Here is a 25,446-nt window from a genome sequence, read left to right on the forward strand (position 1 = left end):
ACTTTGCAATCATTTATTCATCAAAAGAAATTAACAGAAATGCAATTCCATAGTGGAAAAAATAAGTACACCCCTAGCTTCCATTGCTGGTGTTGCCCCCTTTGGCTGAAATAACTTAATGTAGCCGTTTCTTGTAACTGTCTATCAGTCTCTTATATCGACTGAGAAATGTTTCCCCATTCTACTGTGTCAACCGTGTCATGTTCGAGGGATGTCTTGCATGCAAGGCCCACTTCAAGTTCCCCCACAGCATTTGGACAGGATTGAGATCTTGGCTTTGACTCAGCCATTCCATAAACCTCCATTTCTTCTTTTTGAGCCATTCGGTTGTAGCTTTACTTTTGTGTGTTTTGGATCATCATGGTTGACTAAATGATGGCAAGTTGGCCAGGCCATCAGACAGCAAAGCAGCCATAAACCATAATGCCACCGCCTCCATGTTTTAGGGTTGGTTTGAGGTTCTTCTGTTCAAAGGCAGTGTTTTGTTTTTGTCAAAGATGGCGTCTGGCATTGCAGGCAAACAACTCCACCTTTGACTCATCTGTCCAGAGCACAATGTTACAGTAGTTTTGGTCTTTACCCAGGTGTTGTCTGGCAAATGTCAGTCTTGACATTCTTTTTTGAGAGCAGAGGCTTCTTCCTTCCTGACCTCCCATGTTGGCCAAGTTTGTGTAGTCTCTTTCTGACAGTTGACTCATGCACTTCGACACTGATTATGGCAAGAGGTCTGTAGATCCCTTAATGTTACCCTGGGGTTCTTAGAGACTTCTATGGGCATCTTTTGTCAGAATTTGGTGGGACGATCTGTCCTAGGTAGATTGCCAGTGGTCTGGAGTTTTCTCCATTTGTAGAAAATCCATCGGACAGTGGAATGATGTACTTTGATTGCTTGGAAATGGATTTGTAACCCTTCCCAGACTCACTGGCATCAATAATGTTTCTTCTGAGGGCCTTGGAGGTGTTTTCATCTTGGCGTGATGTGTTACCACACAGCAATACGGTTAAAACCAAACCAGACCAGGTTTCTAATCTTTATGGAAGGCTGGGCCCAAGGTGCTCTAATGAATTCCTAATAATTTGCATCTGTTTTGGTGCACCTGATTCTAATTCTAGCCTTTTTAGGTGATGGTAAAGCTAGGGGTGTTCACATTTTTTCTGCTTAAGAAACTTGTATTTTGTTTATTTTAATTGCATTAACATTTTCAAAGTAATTTTTTTTTGTGTTATTTGTTAAATTGGGTTACCTTTATCAATAAATGTGTTTGGAATTTAGCCCAAATACCCATGTGTCCAAATATGTTTAAAAAAAAAACACTTTCTAAAGGGAGTACTCTTTTTCACAAGACTGTATATACTGTTAACAGAGTGTACAGTTTTGTGTGTGCTTGTTTTGGAGGATAGACTTGGTTCACTCGACCTCCCTCTATGGGGGTTCTAAGTCCTCTTGCATATCGCATATCTGGTGTCCCCTGAGCTTTGAGGCCACTGTGAATGGAAACAAAGACTGAAAGCTCATCTCAAGTCTCACTTAGTCTACATTTCCAACTCCAGCCTGTCTCACATTCAGAGTCAGTCTGTGTGCTAGTCTGTTTCTGCTATTTCCAACCTCCACCTTATGGAGAAGGACTGGTACCCAAGCTAACTGTACTGCACCACCTCAGTATTCCTGTGGTCAGAAAGACATAGATGCTCCTTCGTGCTGCTGTTGCTGTTGACATAAGCTTTCTCAAACAGAACAAACCGCATGGGTTGACTTTCAGATAAGGAAGTCAGCCGTATGATGCTTATATTGGGTATTATGAAGCTGGTCATACCCTACGCAGTAGGCCTTATGGTAAGTGTCAATAGGTTTCATAATACCTTGTCTAGGCAAGGTTTGATACTGGAGAACAATAGGGGAATGTCAGTTGTCTATTAATGTATTGTAAAGAAATACTGTAGTCTATGTCCCTAAATTAAATAAGTCATAATTTCACAAGCTGAAATAAATGACTAACTGTAGTAGGGCTGGAGGCCCTAAAACTACAAAAACATAAATGGTGGCCTCTTCTTACCTCTAGTTTCCTATCCAGGAGAAACATCACCATCTAGTGGATATGGACTGTATGTGACCATTAGGGCACAAAACATTGAACTGAAGTAGTCTGGCCAAATCTGGCTTTAATAGATGAATGAAAATCACACAAAAGTCTAACACTGTTATATTAAGTGTTAATTAGACAAAAACATAACTATTTTTGTACATGTACAATGTGTATAACAAAACAAACATGCATAACAAATACAAGAAATAAAAAGTAACTTCAAATGCAATAATATAATTGAAATAAAATATGCCCCAACGCATCACGTCAAAGCTCGCAAGAGAGAAAACTGGATATAAAATGTTTATTCTTCAAGGTGAGACATTCATTGGTCATAAATATCTGTTTAGAAAACATCTGACAATGCAGAAGCTGAAAACCACAATGGGGGATCCACAATGCTTTGCTTCTGTGGCTCCCGAAGTCAGTCCTGAAGGACCCCTATGTATGCAGGCTTTCATCTCCATCGCCCATTGGTCATAATTTGTATATAATCCAGTATGGTTTGAGATTAACCTGTACAGAGCGGTCCTTCAGATCCAGCTCTGATACATGCTGCCCTAGCTATGACTCCCAGGTGATGTCATCTTTCTTTAGGCTAGTGCAGAGTCTCTGGGTCTCTCTGAGCAGCTGGAGGTTCTCCTCCTGACCCACCCCAGTTCTCTTACCCCCCCGTGAGGTGGTCTTAACTGGAGAGGGGGGCAAGGATCTCACCCCACTCCCCCCCTTAGCCCTGCCATCCTCACTTGTCGCCCGCCGACGAGGTTTCTGTGTAAGTTTGTCCACCTGAGTAGGGAGGAAACACAGGGAGAGGTCATACAGTATTATTAGACATGTCAAAAAGAAAGTCCTTCCCCAGTAATCCTCCTCCCTACCCCTCCTGCAGAATATCCCCTCATTCCTCCCAACTCCATCTCTGCAGTATTATGTACGTACAGTCTGCTGGTGTTTGCGGAGCTTGGTGATCTGAGATCCCTTCTCCTCCATCCTCTTGACCAGCAGCTCTAGCTCCCTCTCCAGGTCCTCCCTGGTGTCCCGACGCCGCGTCTCATCCATTTGACAAACCAGCTCTTGGTGCTCACTGAATTACACAGACAGAAATATTAAACACACTCAGTAATGTGTGTTTAATAATTAATGTTAACACACTATCAGCCCCCTCAAAAATCAGTCACAAACCTGCATACACATTGTCCACAAACACACACACACTCTTAGCTAGTGGTAGTACTCACAAGCTCATCTGTCCCAGTTCGTCCTGCAGTGCCAGCAGTAGCTCAGACAGAGAGCCCAGAGCAGGATCTGCCGGTCCAGGGGGAGAGGTGGAGGTGGATGGGGCCCTATGGAGGGCTCTCCTGGCCCCAGCGGAGCCAGACCTGCGCAGGGAACGCACCCGCTCACACAGGTGGGGCTGGTGGTGCTTCATCATGTGGAGGACACTCTGCATGTTAGCATGCACTGAGTGGCTGGGGCTTGTCGACTAAGAGAGAGAAAGATAGGGAGAGATGTAGAGCTCAGTCAGAGGGATTCTCTCAACAAACCCAATAAATTCTTGCAAAGTAAAATGCAGACGTACTGTTCCAGCTACGAAGGGCAGTTTATTTTTGGGGAAACATGGTGGTGCTGGGGCCTCTTGCCGCACCAAACTCGTTTTCTGAAGAGGAAATGTTCAGACATTGTTATGTAGCACAAAATAAAGTTAATTGCAGTGCACGTCATTAAGTTCTGGTGATTGAATGTAGTACCTTGAAGGCATTCTTGGACTTCTTCTTTGGTTTAACCTCATCCGGGACTGCAGGACACAGGCGGAGGTTAGTCTCCAGCTCCCTCTGCAGCTGTTAAAGGATGTTTGGGCTTGATAAAAGTGGAACCGTGTGTGTCCGATCATCGGTCATGATGAAAAAAGTAACGTTCCCTATACTTTCAATGTATTTTTCCGCAAAAGGCTGGTAACCGCTATCGCAAAATAAAATAAAGTTAAAACTGTTTAGCCTCCACTATACCACTGCTTGTGTATGTGTTATTACACTAACCTCATCTGCTTTCTCCTGCACAAGTTTCCGCTCGTGTTCCTCTTCCAGGAGTTTCTGTTCCAGCAGCTCAATTTTCCTCTGAGGACAACAGAGAAAAGATGAGAGATTAACTTTTGATTTACCATCACAGACTATGGTTAGTTATGCCTCATTCAACCAAAGCACCATTGGTTACCTCAGCCACAGACTGTGTCTTGGACAGTTTCAGACAGTCCCTCTCCAGTTTCTCCAGCTTCTCCAGCGGAGTGTGGGCATGCTTCTGAAGGGACAACTCCAATGGATAAACAGACACGTGTTAATCTAGTCTGATGCAGCAAAAATAACATGCAACATGTCTGCCTAGATGATGAGGAACTGGTGAACAGAGGCCAGCAGATTCACATTCAGCTATATCTATGGACAGCTGTGCTCTGGGTGTACGTAAATTCAGAGCGTTGTCAGATTGTCCATTCATAAATTCAGAGCGTTTTGCTCTCGGAGCGTTCAGAGCCACACTGGACACTCTGGCCGAGGAGTAGGTTTGATCCGAGCAACGGCAGTCAAGCACCCAAGCTATCTGGCTTCATTTGGCTAGTTTGCTAGCTATTTCTAGACACAAATGAGAGGACAACACAGTCTGACCATTGTACTCACCCTAGCTAACACAGCTGGTTAGGCTGTTTTCATGTTATCTAGAGTGTTGGTGTCTGTAACTGTGCTCCTGACAACAATTGAATTACGTTTTTTTTGCTGACATTGACTGACACCGGCCATACTCAGCAAGTGTTGCGAGTTTGTAAAATTCATAAGTTATTCTGCGGTCTGACACACTCATATGAAAGTGCTCTGAAATCAGAGTCGATAGCCAGAGTGAGTTTATGAACACACCCTTAGTGGCATGTACCTGTTTCTCAGTCAGAGTGTTCTTGTCCTTCTCTGCATTCTCCACCATCTTCCTCATGTAGTCCAGCTGCTTCTCAAGGAGCTGACAGCGAGCTTCCGCAGACTGAAGCGGAGTGACCCGCTCTTAACACAGACAAAAAACAGGAGTGAGAGATTAGACATAGTTCCTTATCACCATAAGCATCATTCTGAGTACAGAGCAACAAGAGGCACAGACATGGCAAATAGAAATCAAACCAGATGGACATCAGCAATAGATGGGAGAGGTTGAGGAAGAACTGGTGTAAAAACAAACAAAAGATAACTATTGTAAAATAGACTGTGTCCATAAAATGTATATAGTATGTATAAACTGTAAGTAGAGGCCTAAGCGTTGTTGTTCACTAGTTTACTCCAATTAGGGGAGGGGTGGTAGGGTTAGAAAGTAATAAAGGAATACGTATGGGGGATTGGAAGTGATGCAGACAATTACATTGATGGAAGATACAATCTATCTGCAATATTAAAGCTGATCTACCCCCCTTAAAAAAACACAAAAAAAAACAAGAGGAACAGAGAGTGAGTTGCGGATATACAGTATATAGTCTCAAAGTCAAGTACCTTTCTTCCTGGAGCCATCTGTTTCTGTAGTGTTGCATGGAGTGATGGAGCACTCATATCCATGGGCTGCCTGGGAGAACTGTTTGACGTTCTTCTCAGCCTGCTTCCTTTCCAGCTCCAGACGACGGATCTTCTCCTGGAGGGTCTTGAGAGCAGCAATGACTGCTACCGGGGAGAAAAACACCTACCGTTAGTAACCAAGCTACAACCATATGCATAATAGTTAGACCAAGGACCTAGAACAGCAGACAGTCCCAGAAGTAAAGGCATTTCATTGTCTACATTGTGCCTACCTTTGCTGCCAGCATCAGGCGTAGTCCGATACACCTGCGGAGTGATGTTCTGCAAGTTCATGACCGTCTTGGTAAGGGGTGCAGGGGCTTCCCAGACATATGAAGGAGGTGACAGCCTATCTGGAGGCTGGTAGTAGCTCCCTATGTAACTATTTTTGGAAGGGGAGTCCAGCAACTAGATAGAAAAGCAGCATGGTTGAATGACTTAGCAAAGACACCAGCATGAAGACCACCCACAAGAGTGCTAAACGTGCCCAGTCTTAGCAAGGTGGCAACGCAGCTGTTTTCAAAAAGACAAACAAACTCTCCTGGAAACACATCGAACGTTCCATTGTTCCTTTTAGCAAGCTAGTCTCAGTAGCTAGCGTGACAACCATGACCCAAACAAAGATAACCGGCTGCAAACAGCAGCACTTGCATCGCTAGCTAGCTAACGTTAGTTACGAGGAAGGATAGCTTGCCAGCTAGCTATGTGTTGACTAACTAACGTTAGCTAACACGAAGCATGTCTAGAGTTATTTTGCTAACTTAGCTATGAAATTGTCTCACCTGATCTTGATAAGCCTCCATATGTAATGGTAGAAAAAATACCCTCGAAATAAAATACAAATATATGACATGTATTATTTATCTGGTTCCGATTTGTTGACTTTGGATGGCTAAACTTCCAAACGATGACAGCAGGCAGTTCTTACAATGAACATTTCCCTCCTACACTCTTCCTTTTACCGCTCTCTGGTTCAGCCTGCGCAGTGGGTTCTCTGCGCACAGTTTATTCTAGGCACTATCCACTCAAAAGATTGTCTGCTACAACAGATGTAGGGATAAAATAATACTGTAATGCAGACCCAGTATAATATATTAATCAAATGCGCTTGGAACCGGAGCATAACTTAAATGTATGAATTTATCAGTCTAACAAGATTTAAAAGTCTGAACCAATGATTCAATTGATTGAAGTGGCCCTTCAACCAAATTATGCAAAATATTTGGTCATGGAGAATATTAGTCGGAAAATTATATTTTCATACCATCAGAAAGCTGTCAAAGCTGAGAGGCAGGCAGCCTGTTGGCAGATGATGATGATGACGATGATGAGATGCAGATGAATGCGCAGATTTCTTCACATGCACACGTATGGGTTTTCAGAGCTTTGTGGTACGTTTATAAAGGAACGGAATAGCATGTGCCTGTCTGGCACTAGCCACCTGGTGACAGTCTTGAATGAGACAGCAGTTTTCCCACGTCCCACTGTGGTAATCTCCCCATCACAGACACCCTGGCTGGATGTTTAGTCCAAATTATGGCAAAAACCTCAAACGATGATGGCATTCTCTCCTTACTCTTGTGAATGGCACTATATTTTCATATATAAAAATACACATTTCTATATTCAAAGAGTTGTAATGGTGGCACTGTTGCAAATAGTATTTAAATGTCTGTGTCACCTGAGGTTTTGAATTGCTTGTCTGTGTAAAAGCAAAGTGGGGGATGTGTTCACTTCTAAAAATGTTGTTAATTTACATTTATGATAAACAAGGGGAAGGGGGGGCTCTGCGCAACAACAATCACTATGTCTGCTGGGAAGTGTATTTTTTAATACCTGTTCATTCCCGTTTTTTATGTGGGTCAGATTGCAAAAATAATCAAACTCCCATGTTTCCCCTGTCGTGGTTATGGGCACGCCGTACACCATACCTATTGGTGAAGATCTGCATAGATCCTCCTTCTTTGTATTATGCAGTAGACCATTGGACATGAGTCTTTCCAATCAACTGTCAACTCAAGTTGTTGCTCTGTATAATGAAATCTGCCTCCGTATTTCAGTGCAGACTCAAGACTTCCTACGGCTGCAAGATCTGTGCAAAATAATGTGAATCAAGTAAGTATTTGTGAATGACACCCTTCGTTTGTAAAATGTACTGAAAAATGAGGGTATATAACTGCCGTTGTGCTATAGATATTTGTACAATATTCCTGTTTTGTAACCAGCTAGCTACTGTTAAAAGGCTTAAGACAGAGAGGGCGAGAAAAGATTGAATGGGCATTTTGGCTAGCTAACCAAACCTGCCTTGTAAACCAGATACCACACATCTATAACTAGATAATGAGACTACAAAAACAAAGTGCAATGGATGTGGATACTGTCAGATCAGTGCCAAACATTTTGGAAGTACATAGGAAACATGTTTTTATTTTTGCATGTTGAACAACATTACTAGCTGCCAACGGACTGCAAAACGGCTAACTAGCGTTGTAGCTACAGCTAGCTTGTTGTTCTCAGCAGCAGTACTGTACAACTAGGCTTTCTTTGTTGGCAGTAACTTTCTGGTAAACAAACGACTGGTTTTCTCAGTGTTCTCCGTACAGGTTGGAAGGGAAGAAAAGTTGTCTGCATTGTCCATTGATACGCCCGCATGTTTTTTTGTCCGTTCCCTTTCACTGGTCACACACACACACACAGAAGCATCTTGGCAATACATACAATGTCCTTTTTATCCAGTCAAATTATTTTGTTTCTCATTTGCATTATCAATGTCAACTCTCTAGCTGCATTGTTGAAGTTGACTGACATTGTTTTAGAATTTTCATAAATATTTGTAGTTGTACGGTCTATTGAATGCATTTGGGGGATGCTAACGTAGGGTGTATATAAAGATTTTAGCATCTGAGTATTTGACAGCAAACGGTTGGTATTTCATGCACTTCATATTATAGCCTGCCACGAGAAATCAAGATAATCAGAATAAGATGGACATCCAGGATCAGGATGCCACAGCCAGATGGGAGGCTCTGGGCAGCCGTGACCCGAGATCCAGAGGCACAGCAATGGAGCACATCAGCCAGGAGGTGATGCAGAGAGTGGAGAGTATAGGGCCGATACCAGCCACCGTCCCCTCGCCTGTAGCTACTGCAGGGCACCCCACCAGCGACCTGAACGACATCCTGGCCCGTCTACTCATGCTGTCCAAGCGGTGCCCTTTCGATGACGTCAGAGAGCGATGTGTTTGGCTGCTGCAGAACGTTCAGGTAGGAGAACACGCATCGCGAGGTCGACAGATGTGGTGCTGTCTGATATTATACGGCAGTGGCTGTACCACTAACACAGAGTTTCTAATCCCAGAGGTACAACATTGCGAGCAGGGCTGGTCCTTGCTGTTCTGCCACCCTAGGCAGGACCCCAAAAAATGCAGAACTAGAATAGCCCCAGTAAGCTAAAATACATATTTTCCAGTAGTTGAAGTTAGGTTCAATTTAGGTTCTGTATGAAAGTTGAAAATACAGAATTTATAGATGTCTATGTTTTGGCTGAATAAAGGCTGGTCCAGACCGGACAAAATCAGAACCAAATTTAGACGTCTATGGTTGGTTCAGATTTGGTCTGGACAAAAAAATCGATGACTGTGGAGGTGGAAATCAAGGCCGGTCCGGACTGCGCCATAAAAAGACTTCCAAAAGGTGTCGGCTTCGATCCGTGCTTACTGAGGTGCCTACAGTGTTGCCTGAAATATAATTTTATGAATGTCCATCTGTGTGGTAAGCCTACCGTTTGTAAAACACAAAAAATAAGTCCGGACAGGACCAAAAAGACATCCAAAAGACGTCAGCCACGTAGGCTGTGTACTTTTATCAATGCCCGTCCATGTGGTAGGCCCACCATTTGTAAAACATTGGCTTTATTAATCCTGATTTCTGTGACTAATCTATTTATCTATTTAAGCTCTGAATATCAACTACCCAACTTTGTCAGCGGGTATCGTGAGCCTATTTGTAATGTGTTTACACAGTGGGAAATGCACAAGTATTATATTTTTTCCCGCTATGATCAGCTTGTGAAAAATTGACGGAAACAAACTTGAAACCACTAATAATGACAATGGGGTGAAACTCCTCAGTTGTGATTGTCCATTTTACTTTGACCTGTCCTGTTTTTAGGATGTGTTATTTTTAACATGACAGCACGTTCTTTTTATTTGACTGGGTGCCATTTAGGTTTGGCTATTTGATCAGTGAAACCTGCATGATGTAAAAAGTCTCATTACGTTGTCATACATTTGATCTCCACCCTGTGGGCTACAGAAAAGGCCACATACTCTTTCTACCATATCCTATATCTGCTACCTGATTTATATTAGATTGTATTTTTGACTGAATGTTGGTGGAGTGCCGCAGCGATGTGTAGAGTTACACGGAGTGGCGTGCTGGGAATGGACAAGCAAAATATTTGGTGCCTCTTTGACAAAGTGGGCACTGCTTATCACAGGGCAGCATCAGTGCTCACCTAAAAAGACCATATGCAAGTGGGTGAGAGAAAATGTTTGTTGTTGGAGATGCGTCTTAGTCAGTTTAGCTCAGAAAATACCGCCTAATCCTGCCTAATGAGTGGGCCGGCCATAATCAAAAGACTTCCTGGAATGCTTGCAAGCAACCAAGCAGGCCGGGGTTTGGAGTAGTGAGAAATTCTAACTTTTTTTAGTTTTTAATTTTGTCCAAATCTAAAGGCACAACCTAGATTGGAGCCATTATCTTAAATAGTTGAATATGTTACTCCAACCTTGTGAAAGTTACAAACTGACACATTTAAATTTTTAGTCAAACAGCTTTATATTGAAGGAGTGCCTTTGTTTTGACGGCCTGCACATGCGCAGTTTGTGGCGAGACTACCGTCAAAGATGTTTATAACTAACCCAAGATAGACCACAGCCTGCCTCATGCCATCATGTAGCTAGGCCATTACAAGTGATCTCTTTTTGTTATTGTTGTCTGGTTATTAACCCCTGTGCGTGAATACTTCAGAACCCAATGGCTCATCATTGACAGGTATGAGGATGGGCTACAGTGTCAATGGATGGAGATTACTGTATGCTATTATAATGCAGAAGGCTCTCCTGGCTGTAACCGGATTAGAAACTGTATTATTGACGACTGAACACGGTATAAAACGATGTAACCGCAAGGCACCAAGGGAAAGTAATGATAAGCTAACCTCTGATCTTGACCCTGTCTGTCTCCTGTACATTTTTTGTTTAAAAATGACCCAAAGCTACAAACAAAATTGGGTCAGGGCGTAGGGGAACTTTGCCTTGTTAATCATCCTAAGGGTGTCTGACTACATGAATATTGTAATGTGTTGTATGCATGGGGAAATGGGCTGAACACTGCACTTTATAGAATAGGCCGTAAATTATTAGTCATTTAACCTGAGCTGGTGTACACAGCCTGTATCCTCTCCAGCTAAAAACATATGTCTATAACAAACAAACAATTAGAAAAGCTCATGAGGATATGGCTCAGGATGTTATTCATAGAAAAAACCCTGTTAGGTTCCGGGTATAATTCATGTTTGTGTGTAGAAGTGTATATCTGGATGATAGAGTGAGTAAAAGCACGAGGGACACAGCATAGAGAAAGCGGCTTTGCGGTTTAGCAGTGCCGCCGAGGGTACGCACCACCGTCTGGTATTTCCAAATGATCTTAAGCTGCAATTGTTGAGGTCTTGCCAAAGGTTGCGTTTATGAGTCCTGCACGTCTGCGGCTCCCTTAGCCTCCATGTGTTCTGGTCGCCCATCCCCACACATATCCCCGTTTAAGATGGGGGGGGCTTTTCTAATTTGGCTGATATGAGAGAGTCTTGGAGAGCACAGGGCAGGCAGGCAGGTCAGTCTAATCATACAGGCAGTCCCCTTCCAACAATAGTCTCAAATGTGAGGATTTCCTGCTTGGTGAGAAGAATGCTTCTATAATACCCCTGTACTTAATCCAGGGATTATATCAGTGATGTATAGTTTACATGCTCTCACAGTAAGTTACTGTAGGTAGACTGTTCTGAAGGGTCTTTTTTAAACATTTTATTATGTAGCATCCTTTCAAGAATAAAGTATTGACACCTGAGAGATTAATGTGTTTGTAAATGTAGGTTGTGTTTTTATATAGAAATAGTCTAATTTACAGTGCATTTGGGAAGTATTAAGACCCCTCGACTTTTTCCACATTTTGTTGTTACAGCTTTCTAAAATGGATTAAATAAATATTTGTCCTAATCAATCTACACACTCCCATAATAACAGCAATGTTTTTTATTTATTTATGCAAATGTATTAAAAATAAACATAAATACTTTATCTACATTGTTTTCAGTCCCTTTGCTTTGAGACTTGAAATTGCGCTCCGGTGCATCCGGTTTCCATTGATCATCCTTAAATTGTTTCTACAACTTGATTGGAGTTCACCTGTGGTAAATTCAATTGATTGGACATGATTTGCAAAGGCACACACCTGTCTATATAAGGTCCCAGAGTTGACAGTGCATGTCAGATTGAAAACCAAGCCATGATTTCGAAGGAATTGTCCGTAGAGCTCTGAGACAGGATTGTGTCGATGCACAGATCTGGGGAAGCCTACCAAAACATTTATACAGCATTGAAGGTCTCTAAAAACACAATGGCCTCCATCATTCTTAAATGGAAGAAGTTTGGAACCACCAAGACTCTTCCTAGAGCTGGACGCCCGGCCAAACTGAGGAATCGGAGGGAAAAGAGCCTTTGTCAGGGACGTGACCCTGAACTCGATGGTCACTCTGACAGAGCTCCAGAGTTCCTCTGTGAAGATGGTTGTCCTTCTGGAATGCTCTCCCATCTCTGCAGCACTCCACCAATCAGGCCTTTATGGTAGAGTGGCCAGACGGAAGCCACTCCTCAATAAAAGGCACATGACGGCCCATTTGGAGTTTCCCAAAAGGCACCTAAAGACTCTCAGACCATGATAAACAAGATTCTCTGATCTGATGAAACCAAGATTGAACCCTTTGGCCTGAATGCCAAGTCTGGAGGAAATGTGGCACCATCTCTACAGTGAAGCATGGTGTTGGCAGCATCATGCTGTGGGGATGTTTTTCAGTGGCAGGGACTGGGAGACTAGTCAGGATCGAGGGAAAGATGAACGGAGCGCTGAGCACCTCTGGCTGTGGTGAAGGTTCACTTTCCAATAGAACAACAACCATTTAAGCACACAGCCAAGACAACGCAGGAGTGGCTTTGGGACAAGTCTCAATGTCATTGAGTGGCCTGGACTTGAACCCGATTGAACATCTCCGGAGAGACCTAAAAATAGCTTTGCAGCGATGCTCCCCATCCAGCCTGACTGAGCTAGAGAGGATCTGCAGAGAAGAATGGGAGAAACTCCCCAAATACAGGTGTGCCAAGCTTCTAGCGTCATACCCAAGAAGACTTGATGGTGGAATGTTGCCAAAGATGCTTCAACAAATGGGTCTAAATACTTAAGTAAATATATTTGCTAACATTTTCTAAACAGTTTCTGTTTTGTCATAGGGTAGTGTGTGTGTTTTGTGTAGATCCATTTTAGAATAAGGCTGTAACGTTACAAAATGTGGAAAATGTCAACGGGTCTGAATACATTCCAAATGCACTGTGTATGCAGCCTAACATACTATCTGCCAGTTGCAGAATTGCCTTCAACCTAAAACAAGCAGCTGTCATGTGCTATGTTTTCCAAGGAGGCAGCCTTTGTGAATTTGTAGGACAGTGTGTTGACAGTTGCAGGGAAGGGAGCGGTCTGTGGTTTTTCTGGTGTTGTCTTCCTCCAGTACTGGAGACTGCTGGGGGTGAAGGGTTAGGAGAGCATGTTGCGGGGGAGTAGGGGTGGGCAGGAGGGTCGAGTTCTCACAAGCTGGCTCTGTATAAGGGGTTCAGAGAGGTCAACACTCGGAGGTCAGAACAGCTTACCCAGGCAGTTCAGTAGACATGGTCAACGTAAGCAACATTGGTCAGAAGGTCATGCTGGTCTTGTTAAAGCGTTGTGCTTTCATTGGTGGTTTAGTCAATGCATGTAGGAGCACAGCTTCTTTACACACACAGAGAGAAAATACAAAGTATATGAAAGGTACGGTTAGACTGATCAGCTCAGTGTGGTCACTGTGTTCCTTAGTCTAAGAACTGCATTTCATCCACTATCTACATTTGAGTTATTTAGCAGATGCTCTTATCCAGAGCGACTTACAGTAGTGAGAGCATACATTTTCATACTTTTCTTATTGTTAGACAACAGACGCGGTCTCTCTGAGTTATGCTATGAAGCATTTGTTACCCGCTAACCCCCAACCTGAAATGGCGTTGCACATTTTGGGGAATATTCAGAGGTGGAAACTTTCCGTGGGAATTAAGGTGAATATATGCAAATTAATATGAATACCATTTAAATGTAGATGTTTTTGCATTGGATATATTTACCATATCAAATGGAGACAAAAACCTTTTACCTCATCATAAGTAGACATAATTGCAAATTATTAAATCCTTCCAATAGAAAAAAACAACAATTTAGTTACGAATTGAACTTTAATTCAATGAGTTGAGTCGTCACATGGGATGATTTCACTGAACAACAAAAGAAAGGGAATATTGAACACCCATCGCATCTGACAAAAGTCCCTCTACTTCTTTTCAAGAGTTTGCTTGTTGTGAGCTCTGAGGGAACTTTATGCACTTGGCCAGATGATTCTGCATCTTTGTTGCATTTTTCACTTATGATTTGGCACAGTATTTGCAAATGTACACAGCTTTTCCTTCTACGTTAGCTGCAGTGAAATGTCTCCACACATTAGATAGTGCCTGTGGCATTTTCCTGTAAAGATTTATATATATATATATATATATATATATATATATATATATATATATATATATATATATATATATATATATATATATATATATATATATATATATATATATATATATATATATATATATATATCCAAAAGACATCCTACCTATAAAAAAAAATACAATTCCATGTACAGATAAGTAGTTAAGCAGTTAGATTAAACAACTCCTTTGTAAGGTTTTAAAAAAAAAAATGAAACATGTATGGAAACAGGTGAATTAACACTCCTCAGTTAGCAGGCTCAAGCAAGCTAAAACCCACATGGTAGCAAAAACGAACTAGCAGAAATTGTTAACAAGTTAGAAATGATTTAAACACACTGCTGTAGGCCACTATTTACTAGTTAACAAAAAAATCATGTGTCTCATATTAAATATATTCACCCCACCCAGTATTGTAATCAAAACTGACCAGACAGCATGTAGTCATTGGCTCAGACAGTGTAGTAGTGTGGGCTCAATATCATCTCATTCGTGTGCAAGATCTTGAGAATCAGCTGTACATGTGATGGAAGAGTGCACTGTGCGTGCAGAGGTTTGCAATTTTATTGAATTAGGGATAGTTGCCTTCTGTATAGAATTGCCTTCTGTATTCCACAAAAAAAGGTTCACTGTTATAAGCAAACTTTTCTTGATGACTTAAACCCGGGAATTTGCTGAATTTTGCTTAACTTCCCATGAAACATTTCTGGAAATTTACCGGAAAGTTTCCGACCCTTTGCAACCCTAACCTGACTGAGAAACAACTACTGAAAGACCGATTTATCTTTGTTCCTATTTTACCATGTTCCTGGTATCTGCTTGAGCTTCTTAACAAACAGCTGGTACACATTTTGGATTTGATTTAAAAAAAAGCCAGACCTGTTGACACGAGGTTGTAAAAATGACATTAATTCACAGTGTCCTGTCCTCTGTCCCACCATGCTAGTAGGAAAAGCCTCACCAGTGTTTTAACCGATGCCTTCTAGGCAATAGCACAGGTTGTTGCCAGTTAAGGGAGGAAGTGTTAGCTGTGATGCTTTACATTTTTTTTAAAACACATTATTTAGCCAATTCTGTTTCTTTAGCATGGCTCAGCAGCCGTGGTAATAAACACAAACCTGTGATTAAATAATGATATGGCCTGGCCTAGTCTGCTGTGCTCTGTCTGGCGTCCCTCCACCCAGGAATAGAACCACAGTCAGGCGCTCAGGCAGTTAGGCCCGGCCTCTCTCCTTTCACATGAAAGGCCAAGGAGGCCCTACAGGCAGAAGACGATTACAACTTGTTTCCCCTTTTGTTCTTGTTTTTCCTTTTTAAAGGTTAGTGGATTTTTAGGCTGATGCATTGTCTTTTTGTATGCTTTGAAAAGGGGGTAGGGGGAAGCTACTGCTGTATACGACTGTTGCCTTTTTGAGGAGTCCTGCTGCTTTGAAAAGGGGGTAGGGGGAAGCTACTGCTATATACGACTGTTGCCTTTTTGAGGAGTCCTGCTGCTTTGAAAAGGGGGTAGGGGGAAGCTACTGCTATATACGACTGTTGCCTTTTTGAGGAGTCCTGCTGCTTTGAAAAGGGGGTAGGGGGAAGCTACTGCTATATACGACTGTTGCCTTTTTGAGGAGTCCTGCTGCTTTGAAAAGGGGTAGGGGGAAGCTACTGCTATATACGACTGTTGCCTTTTTGAGGAGTCCTGCTGCTTTGAAAAGGGGGTAGGGGGAAGCTACTGCTATATACGACTGTTGCCTTTTTGAGGAGTCCTGCTGCTTTGAAAAGGGGGTAGGGGGAAGCTACTGCTATATACGACTGTTGCCTGATGAGTTTTGTTTGGCATGACATGGTGAGATTATTTCAGAGAATTGTTATGTGTTTTTAGTGTACCGTCATGGTGGTAGGACGTCCTCTCCTGTGTGTGTGTGTGTGTGTGTGTGTGTCATCCTGTATTTGCTTACTGTATCAATGGAGAGAAAAGAGAGGCCGGTGGTCTGGGACTCTGGGCAGATCTCCCGCAGGTTTCTATACTAACTTTTTATACTGGTGCTACTAGCTTTTTATGCTGGTGGGACTGGTGCTACTAGCTTTTTATGCTGGTGGGACTGGTGCTACTAGCTTTTTATGCTGGTGGGACTGGTGCTACTAGCTTTTTCAGTTGACAGCATCATCACATGATTTGGTCGCACCAATTTTTCTCCTCTGTGCGGTGATAATGACCTGATCTACACTGAGTGTACAAAACATTAGGAACACCTGCTCTTTCTGTAACAGACTCGCTAGGTGAATACAGGTGAAAACTATAGGCGCTTATTGACGTGTAGATGAAGGGGAGGAGACTGCTTAAAGAAGGATTTTTTTTTTTTTGCGTTGAGACATGGATTGTGTAAGACAAAAGATTTAAGTGCGTTTTGAATGTGGTATGGTGTGTCAAGAACTGCAACACTGCTGGGTTTTTCACGCTCAACAGTTTCCTGTGTGTATCAAGAATGGTCCACCACCCAAAAGACATCCTACCAACTTGAAACAACTGTGGGAAGTATTGGAGTAAATATGGGCCAACATCCCTAATGGAATGCTTTCTCCACCTTGTAGAGTCCATGCCCCGACGAATTGAGGCTGTTCTAAAGGCAAAAGGGGGTGCAACGCAATATTAAATTAGTATGCCCTTGTAGGGCTTGACATTCAGATAAATTTGTCAAAGGCCTGAATGAATGAATACTGGCCCGGGATGCTCACATTTTATATGTTATATTTACTTTGTGGGCTGAGCAAGTAGCTTATAGCCTATAATGACCTTTCCTTTAAACACACACAATTACATTTTAACTTGACAATATCATATTTACATTGACTCTTTGGAGGAAAAAAATAAAACTTAGAAAAGCGTGTTATTGGTAGTGATTTTTGAACAGTCATTCTATAGTTGTAGGGCCCTATAAAATCAGTTTGATCTTTTTAGTTTTTTGTCAGGTTTTCACTCTCAAAATCACAAGTCTGGCAACAATAAATAAAATAAAGGTGCAGTTACCCTTTTAAATCAATTGTCCACCTAGCAAGAGACAGTTGTTTGGCTAGCTTTGTGTTTGTACTGTAGGTTTTATAGCTAGTCTCATGCTATTTTGTACAATTTGTCAAGAGGCTGAGAGAAAATGTTCCAGTTTAAAAGTAATTTCCTTTAATAAAAAAAAATGAATGACATGTTGATATGTTATCTGGGGGGCCCGACCTCCAGGGGGCTGTGGGGGTGTGCTATGCCAGTGGCTACCATATACAGTGTAGGCGACATGTGAGTTTGATGAACAAATGCCCCGCGATTGATACAAATCATTCTGATATCATTCTGTCAGGTAGCCCTACTTTGCAGTCAACATTTAATTGGGAAGATTTTTGGGGAAAGCCTTTAGAAATTATAATTCAATCGTGCGTGATGACTGAAATGCGCATCGCGAAGATTTAACCAAGACTTCGGACTAAACTTTTTGAATACCTGGTTTCGTACCCATCACTGTTTGAGTAAATCTTGTTAATGAAACGTTTAACATTGTGAACCCAAAACTAACTTGACCGGCTACATTAAAAGTTGTGGTCGCACTGCCAAGTCAAAGGGTCACAAATGCAAGTGTTCTGGTCGCAGTTCTGAGCCCTGTCTTGGATTATGGGAGATTGACCTCGTTTTTGAGCAGACAAATTGCATGGTGGGGGGAGAGAAAGCGAGAGGCTGCAGGCAGCAGCGACCTTTGGCACAGTAACCACACAGAGATGCTCTCTCCCTTCCCCCGTTTCTCTGTATGTAGAATGGGGTAGAGATATCTAAAACTCTGTATTTACAGCTGGCTGCCTGCTGGGCCTGCCTCGTAGCGGTACTGAGGGGTTTGGGTTGCCTGGTAGCGGGACTGAGGGGGTTGGGCTGCCTCGTAGCGGGACTGAGGGGTTTGGGCTGCCTGGTAGCGGGACTGAGGGGGTTGGGCTGCCTGGTAGCGGGACTGAGGGGGTTGGGCTGCCTGGTAGCGGGACTGAGGGGGTTGGGCTGCCTGGGAGCTGGAATGCTTGGCCTGTGGGAGATGGGGCTGTTTCTCAGGATGCCAGACCAGTAGACTAAGCGGGTTGTCATCAGATCATCTGGCAGATGTACTGACAGATGTAGGCTGCTGTACCTGCATGTAGAAAGCTTTTTTGTATGCTGAAATGTGTTCACGTTTCATGTTAATTAACCATAATCTAATAAGTGGGTTTTTCACATCCAATGCTCCTGTCTCCATGCCTTGATCTATATTCTGAACGTGCGTAACATAGCAATGTCATCAAAAGGGCACCGCCACACACACAAAATCCAACCACTGAAGACATACCCCCTTCCTGAGTCCCACAATGCATCCCACCTTTGCTGTGCCCGTGCAGACTACGGAGAGGGTAAGAGTGGAGGTAGAGAGAGAGGCATGAGAATGGGGGAGGGGGTGTGTGCTAAGTGTGGAACTAGGTCATTAAGCCAATGGGATTGACTGAAAATAATAAACGCTCTTCTTATCCACTACATACCAGCACAGTTTACTATAATATTAAAGACCTGAGTATATGTATTTCTGATTGCTGGACTGTTTTGTGTTCTCCTTCTCTATTCCTCTCTTAATGGTTAGCCATAGTGCTTTTAATACTGGTGCGGGGGGAGGGAGGCTGAGGTGGGTGAATGGGGTGTTACAGAGAGCGGGCAGTCACCATGGCACCAGTGGTATGAGGGACATGATAGGGTGGCCAGTTGGCACTGTTACCAAGAGGCTGGCCTGGGCTTATTTCTGGCAGAAGAGCGGGGGATAGAAAGAGGAAGAATTAAAAGGAGAGAGCAAAATAAGAGAATGTATAGATAAAGGAGAGTGAGAAGAGGGATAGAGAAGGGTTAACAGCACTGAACTAAATGTCTCTCTGTATTCAGTCAACTACCTCCAGTGGAAAACTACCAGAACCCCGCAACTGCAGTGCAGTGCACACCCCTCTCTCACCCACACACAGAGAAAGTGATGGAAGGGGAATGAGAGAGAGATCGAGGGATACAGAAAGGCATGGAGAAAGAGACACACACCATCCTGCAGAATAACATTGTAGTCATTGCAGCAAGGGTACACACAGCTACCCACACTGCAATGTTTTTAGTCCCAAACTGTTTGACAAAGATCAGATTGCAGCCCACCTGTTGTCGATTTAATTTGATTGAATGCATGAATGAACAATTGTAGGATCTTAGGAGCAAACATCCCCTGTGTCTCTTTCTCTCTCCTCTCTCTGGGTATGTGTACGGTATCTTTGTCTATCTTGTAAGACATGCATGCTTGAGAGGCATCTAAGGATCAGGTGGCAAAGCATGAATAGGTCAATGGCTGGTCTCCAGACCCCATTCTGATGTAGACTGTATTGGTTAGCAACTCCAATGCACCATGGATTTAAAATAAAAATAGATTTCCACTTTTTACTGGATTTCAAACTCCACATTGTATTCTTTAGACATAGCCAAACCATTATAATATTTAGGCTTACACCACTACAATAATGTGTAGCATAGTATATCTGTGCACTAGAGGGCGCCAGACATCCACTCTTCACCCCTATGCTCTGGCAAGACCTGGAATTTTCCATGCACTGAACTGAATGCAAGCAATGCCTGTTTTTTAATTTTTTTTATTAAAAAAATAAATAATTCTCCTTACTGCCCTGGCCAAGGAACAAACATCCCCTGTGTCTTTCTCTCTCATCTTCTCCTCTCTTCTCTCTCTGGGTATGTGTACAGTATCTTTGTCTTATCTTGTAAGACATGCATGCTTGAGAGGCACCTAAGGATCAGGCGGCAAAGCATGAATAGGTCAATGGCTGGTCTCCAGACCCCATTCTGATGTAGACTGTATTGGTTAACAACTCCAAGGCCTCTGACTGGGATTTAGCCTAGTTCTTGTTCAGGAGTCAGGAGCTGATGGGCTTGGTGTGTTGATTACATCCTGCATATATTGGATGGTCTGAAGCTTGATAGTAAATCTAGTGCCTGGTTTATTATTTAGGGCCTAGGCTGGGTGTTATTTGGTGATCTCTTTTCTTTGGCCCTTATGTAGGTCTAGTTCAAGTATGCACACAGTCATATTACTTTCTTTCTACCTTCCAAAAAGACCTCATATTTTGTGATAACCAAAGGGTCCTCTCCTTCAGTGTTGAAGCATGTAACTGTGTTGACAGTCATTGATGTACAAGTCATTTTTCATTCCGCACAACCCTAGGGAAATCAGTAGCCTAGTCAAACTGCGCACTGTGCCCAGCTTCTCACGCTGACCAACGCCAGGTAGGCAGCCTGTTCCTGATCTTGCACATCTGCACGGCACCTTCAGCATTCAAATGTTAAAATGGCCTGCGCAATATTAGGCTTTATTTGTTGAGTGACAACCTATGTCATTTGCTAGGTGGTTGTTCTTATCTGTGTGCTGTTGAAAATGATGTTTTGGCGGAATAAACATAACCTACTGGAGACTCCCATCTGGCTATACCTGCTGAACAGGGCTTACAATAGATTGTATTCTGATTGTTCAGGTTTACCATCAGCAGTTGGTCGTTTTGCTTTAAACGTCAGTGTATATGGTCATTTTTCGATATACAGGGTGAAGTTGATCATTTTAATGATGAGGAATCCTGTTTGTGCGGCACACTGCAAGCCCAAAGTGAGAGGAGAAAAGAAGCCAACTAATCTTCAGAAAGGTCATAGCCATTTGATTGGGAGTGAAATCCAAAATTGTGCTATATTTTCATTGGCTATGTCGGAACTAATTTGTAAACTATAACTATTGATGCATTACTAACTCAAACACTTAACCTGCAAAAAGTTAATTAGTGGGTGATGGTGATTTCAGAACCAAAGTGGGGGACTAAAAACAGGCTACGTTGTCCGTAATCTGATAGTGGTAGATCTCTAATCCTGTAGTGGGGTGGTAGATGTCTAGTCTCCCTTATGGCTCTAATCTGATAGTGGTAGTGGGGTTGTAGATGTCTAGCCTCCCTTATGGCTCAGATCAGGTGCCTACATAGTATACATCATTTACACACACGTCAGCTCAGAGAGGCCCAGCTCAGAGAGGCCCTGCTCATGAGCTCCATCTTCAGCAGATTTTAATTTAGAAATCAAAATAAATGTGTGTTTGCAACAAATGTTAGTGCATCGAATCGTATAGCACTGAATCACATCGATTAGTTTTCTAATCAAACCGAATCTCACTGGATCGTTTCAAACTAAAACATATATCGGTGCCCATGCCAAGAGTGTGCAAAGCTGTCATCAAGGCGGCTACTTTGAAGAATCTCAAATATAAAATCTATTTAGATTTAACACATTTTTTGGGTTACTACATGATTCCATATGTGTTATTTCATAGTTTGTCTAAACTATTATTCTACAATGTAGTAAAAATAAAGGACAACCCTTGAATGAGTAGGTGTTCTAAAACTTTTGACTGGTAGTGTACAGAGGGCTGGTTTCCCAGAATCTTCTTAGTTCAATACTAGGCTTAATCTGTGACTGGGAAACAGCCCTGTGTGTGTGAGTGAGAAGGGGAGAACTACTCATTCAGACAATACGACTTGCTAAATTTCAAGTTCACGGTCTCTTAGATTGATCCTTGTGTTTGTCTACTGTCTAAGGCTTGGTCTCTAAGACCTTGAAGGGATTGTACTTTGCACAGTGACGTGCTCTCACCTTTCTGTAGGCCTAAGCCTTGAAACACTGTAAAGACTTTGCCTTAATATGGATGTTGTTGTTCTGTATTTTTCCTCCAGTCTTTCTCAGTGTTTGTTGTGTGAGTGGAGCGTGGAACATCTGACACTGTACCAAAATGGTCAGTGCTATCCTTGATCCTTGGGACCTCCCTACCCTACACTAGACTGGGTGGTGGCACACGTGAGTGTTGTCTCTTTATGACATGTGCCCAAGTAGACAGAACCCACACGTGTTTCTTTTTGAAAGAGGAAATATGAGTGTTCCTCTTTTCTAAAGTCAGCGGTTATTAAAAATGTGAAGACGAGAGGGGGGGATTATGGAAACCACGTCTCAGCGGTATGAAACACGTGTGTACGTATTTGAGGATCTGTTGATTGCCTATTCTTTCACATCCACTCATGCTAGTTGTTTATTTTGTGTGTGTGTGTACCACTAGCACTGATGTCCTAGCAGTAGGGGGTCTGTTTTAAACATAGCAAGCAGGAAGTCTGACTCGGGTCTCTCTATCCCTCATTCTAACTGATGATGATGATGATGAACCGGACAGCCATTACTGAGGTAACATAACGTCCTGTTCATCATGTTCTTTCTCACTCTGTGTTTGAGTCCCGGGTCCCTCACAACACGACACGCCCCCGGTTCCACCAGTCAACCACTCAAGTAATGCACAGATTACCTCACACCACTGTCGGCACGACGACTGACCTACTCTTAGCTACAGTACATACTGTTACTGCACAGTCATCAGGATAGCATGTCTTATCATTTTTGTCTGGGAGAGTGAGGCCGGTAGTTATCTAGAGAACATTGTGTGAATACACATAGGTTTTAAAGTCTTAGCTGGTGGTTAAACAGGGTTTCATCTTAAACCAAACCCTCTTTGTCCTATCCTAACCATGACCTCTTGCCACACTAGAGAAATCCCTTCAGTTTGTCCTTATATTTGTCCACAGATGGCCTGGATTTTAGCTGAGCTGGTAGAGGTGGTGGACATGTGTAGAATTTGTGACACCACCACTGATCATGATCGATGTTACATCAAGCGCTTGAAAGTACAGACTAGTGTAGTGAGTTTCCCCATGGATAGTCTACAGTTTGTATGGATCAGCCCTATATCCTACAATTGATGACAAGTTCAGGAATGGAATATGATGGGCATCCATCCTCAAAGAAGATGAGAGAGACTGCATCCAACCCACGTCATCATGGATTGATTAGGTGGTGCTGGTTCTAATGCTGAGGTGGTGAACAGTGGAGCTTTGTAAGAGCTTTATAGTGGGTGTGAAGGCTTACTGCGGGCTTATGTAACTGGTGTTCACAACAGAGCATCAGAACTAGGCCGGGTTCAAAATTCCATTTCAGATCTCGGAGGACAAAGTTTACATTAGGCTGAAAATGTTTGGAAACAATGCTGTTTGTCGTGTAATGATGGCACATGGAGAGGAGAAGGAGGAGCATGGAGGCCGATGAGAGGAAAGCAGAGGGAGAGGGGCAAGTGAGATACAGACGGCAAAAGAGGAAGTGGAATGAAAAGTTGAGAGGATATAACCGAGTAGAGGGAGGGAAATAAAAAATCTAGTTGGGCAGAAAGATCTCGGGAGAGGCACAGAAAAGGAGATGAAAGGAGAGGGAGGAAAATAGTTTCTGAGGATAGCTCGGCCAGGGCAGGCTGAGACCTATAGAGAGAAGGAAAAACAACTTTTCCTACTCTAATCTATCATTTGTTGGCAGCGTGCCACACCTTGTCTGTGTTTCTCAGTTGTTGTTGCAGTCAACACACACGGAACTGAACCCCTTATGAAACCAGAGGGGTATCCTATGACGCAAGTTAGATCTATTAGATTTATAAAGCTAACCAGCTTCAGTACTGCGTACAGTGTATTCGGACACTGACCTTTTCCACATTTTGTTACGTTACAGCCTTACTCTAAAATGGATCAAATCGTTTTTTAATAAACTGAAATATAACATTTTACGTACGAATACAGACCCTTTACTCAGTACTTTCTTGGCAACGATTACAGCCTTGAGTCTTCTTGGGTATGACGCAACAAGCTTGGCACACCTGTTTCTCTCATTCTTCTCTGCAGATCCTCTCAAGCTCTGTCAGGTTGGATGAGAAGTGTCGCTGCAGAGCTATTTTCAGGTCCCTCCAGAAATGTTAGATCTGGTTCAAGTCCGGGCTCTGGCTGGGCCACTCAAGGACATTGAGGCTTGTCCCGAAGCCACTCCTGTGCTGTGTGCTTAGGGTTGTTGTCCTGTTGGAAGGTGAACCTTTGCCCCAGTATGAGGCCCTGAACACTCTGGAGCAGGTTTTCATCAAGGATCTCTCTGTACTTTGCTCTGGTCATCTTTCCCACGATCCTGACTAGTCTCCCAGTCCTTGCCTCTGAACCACTTCCCCACAGCATGATGCTGTTGCCACCATGCTTCACCATAGGGATGGTGCCAGGTTTCCTCCAGACATTACGCTTGGCATTCAGGCCAAAGGGTTCCATCTTGGTTTCATCAGACCAAAGAATCTTGTTTATCTTGGTCTGAGAGTCCTTTCCTTTAGGTGCCTTTTGGCTAACTCCAAGTGGGCTGTCATGTGCCATTCACTGAGGCGTGCCTTCCGTCTGGCCACCAACGTAAAGGAATGATTTGGTGGAGTGCTGCAGAGATGGTTGTCCTTCTGGATGGTTCTCCCATCTCCACATAGGAACTCTGGAGCTCTGTCAGAGTGACCATTAGGTCCTTGGTCAGTGAGGTGACCAAGGCCCTTCTCCCCTGATTTGCTCAGTTTGGCCGGGCGTCCAGCTCTAGGAGTCTCAGTGGTTCCGAACTTCTTCTATTTCTTCTATTTTAAGAATGATAGGTTGAGGAACAATTTTGATTTTATCAATTTTAGAATAAGGCTGTAATGGAAAAAGTCAAGTGGTCTGAATACTTTCCGAATGCACTGCATGTGTGTTTCTGTGTACAGGTGGCCATCTGAAAAACATGCTGTCATCACCCATTCTTTCCTCACTAATATTTCTCCTCTCGTCAGTTCTCTCAGCAAATGCAAACACACACATGACAGAACAACTGAGTCTTTTTGGTTTCGCCTGTAGCAATCTAGTTGTCATATTGGATAATTTATGTTGTCATTTAATAACATCTGTGGAATTAAGGTTTGTTATG

At 42.9% G+C, this 25,446-nt stretch overlaps 2 protein-coding genes across 5 annotated transcripts in view; one reads left to right on the forward strand and one right to left on the reverse strand.

Annotated features, from left to right (window-relative positions):
• Nucleotides 1-2,140: 2,140 nt before the first annotated feature.
• Nucleotides 2,141-7,095, reverse strand: cep57l1 (centrosomal protein 57, like 1). 4 transcript variants are annotated; one of them, XM_021600708.2, is made up of 11 exons: nt 6,924-7,095; nt 5,893-6,067; nt 5,600-5,764; nt 5,001-5,122; nt 4,293-4,388; nt 4,118-4,195; nt 3,830-3,919; nt 3,661-3,738; nt 3,320-3,564; nt 3,021-3,165; nt 2,141-2,870 (listed from the first exon to the last, which is right to left on the reverse strand). In XM_021600708.2, the coding sequence occupies exons 1-11, from the start codon at nt 6,924-6,926 to the stop codon at nt 2,649-2,651; spliced, it is 1,419 nt and encodes a 472-aa protein (XP_021456383.2). In that variant the 5' UTR covers nt 6,927-7,095; the 3' UTR covers nt 2,141-2,648. The 4 variants fall into 4 exon arrangements, with proteins under 4 accessions (XP_021456383.2, XP_021456381.2, XP_021456382.2 ...); XM_021600706.2 differs by lacking the exon at nt 6,924-7,095 and adding an exon at nt 6,442-6,652 and having other exon boundaries at nt 5,600-5,761; XM_021600707.2 differs by lacking the exon at nt 6,924-7,095 and adding an exon at nt 6,442-6,652 and having other exon boundaries at nt 4,293-4,376.
• Nucleotides 7,096-7,625: 530 nt separating this feature from the next.
• The window catches only part of sesn1 (sestrin 1), a 70,403-nt gene continuing 52,582 nt past the window's right edge, over nt 7,626-25,446 (forward strand). Inside the window, exons 1-2 of the mRNA XM_021600702.2 lie at nt 7,626-7,774; nt 8,611-8,922. Of these exons, the coding sequence (XP_021456377.1) occupies nt 8,644-8,922 (279 nt within the window). The 5' untranslated portion in view covers nt 7,626-7,774; nt 8,611-8,643. The remainder of the gene's footprint in view (nt 7,775-8,610; nt 8,923-25,446) is intronic.

Source organism: Oncorhynchus mykiss, chromosome 4 (genome assembly GCF_013265735.2).
Source record: "Oncorhynchus mykiss isolate Arlee chromosome 4, USDA_OmykA_1.1, whole genome shotgun sequence".
Taxonomy (NCBI): Eukaryota; Metazoa; Chordata; class Actinopteri; order Salmoniformes; family Salmonidae; genus Oncorhynchus; species Oncorhynchus mykiss.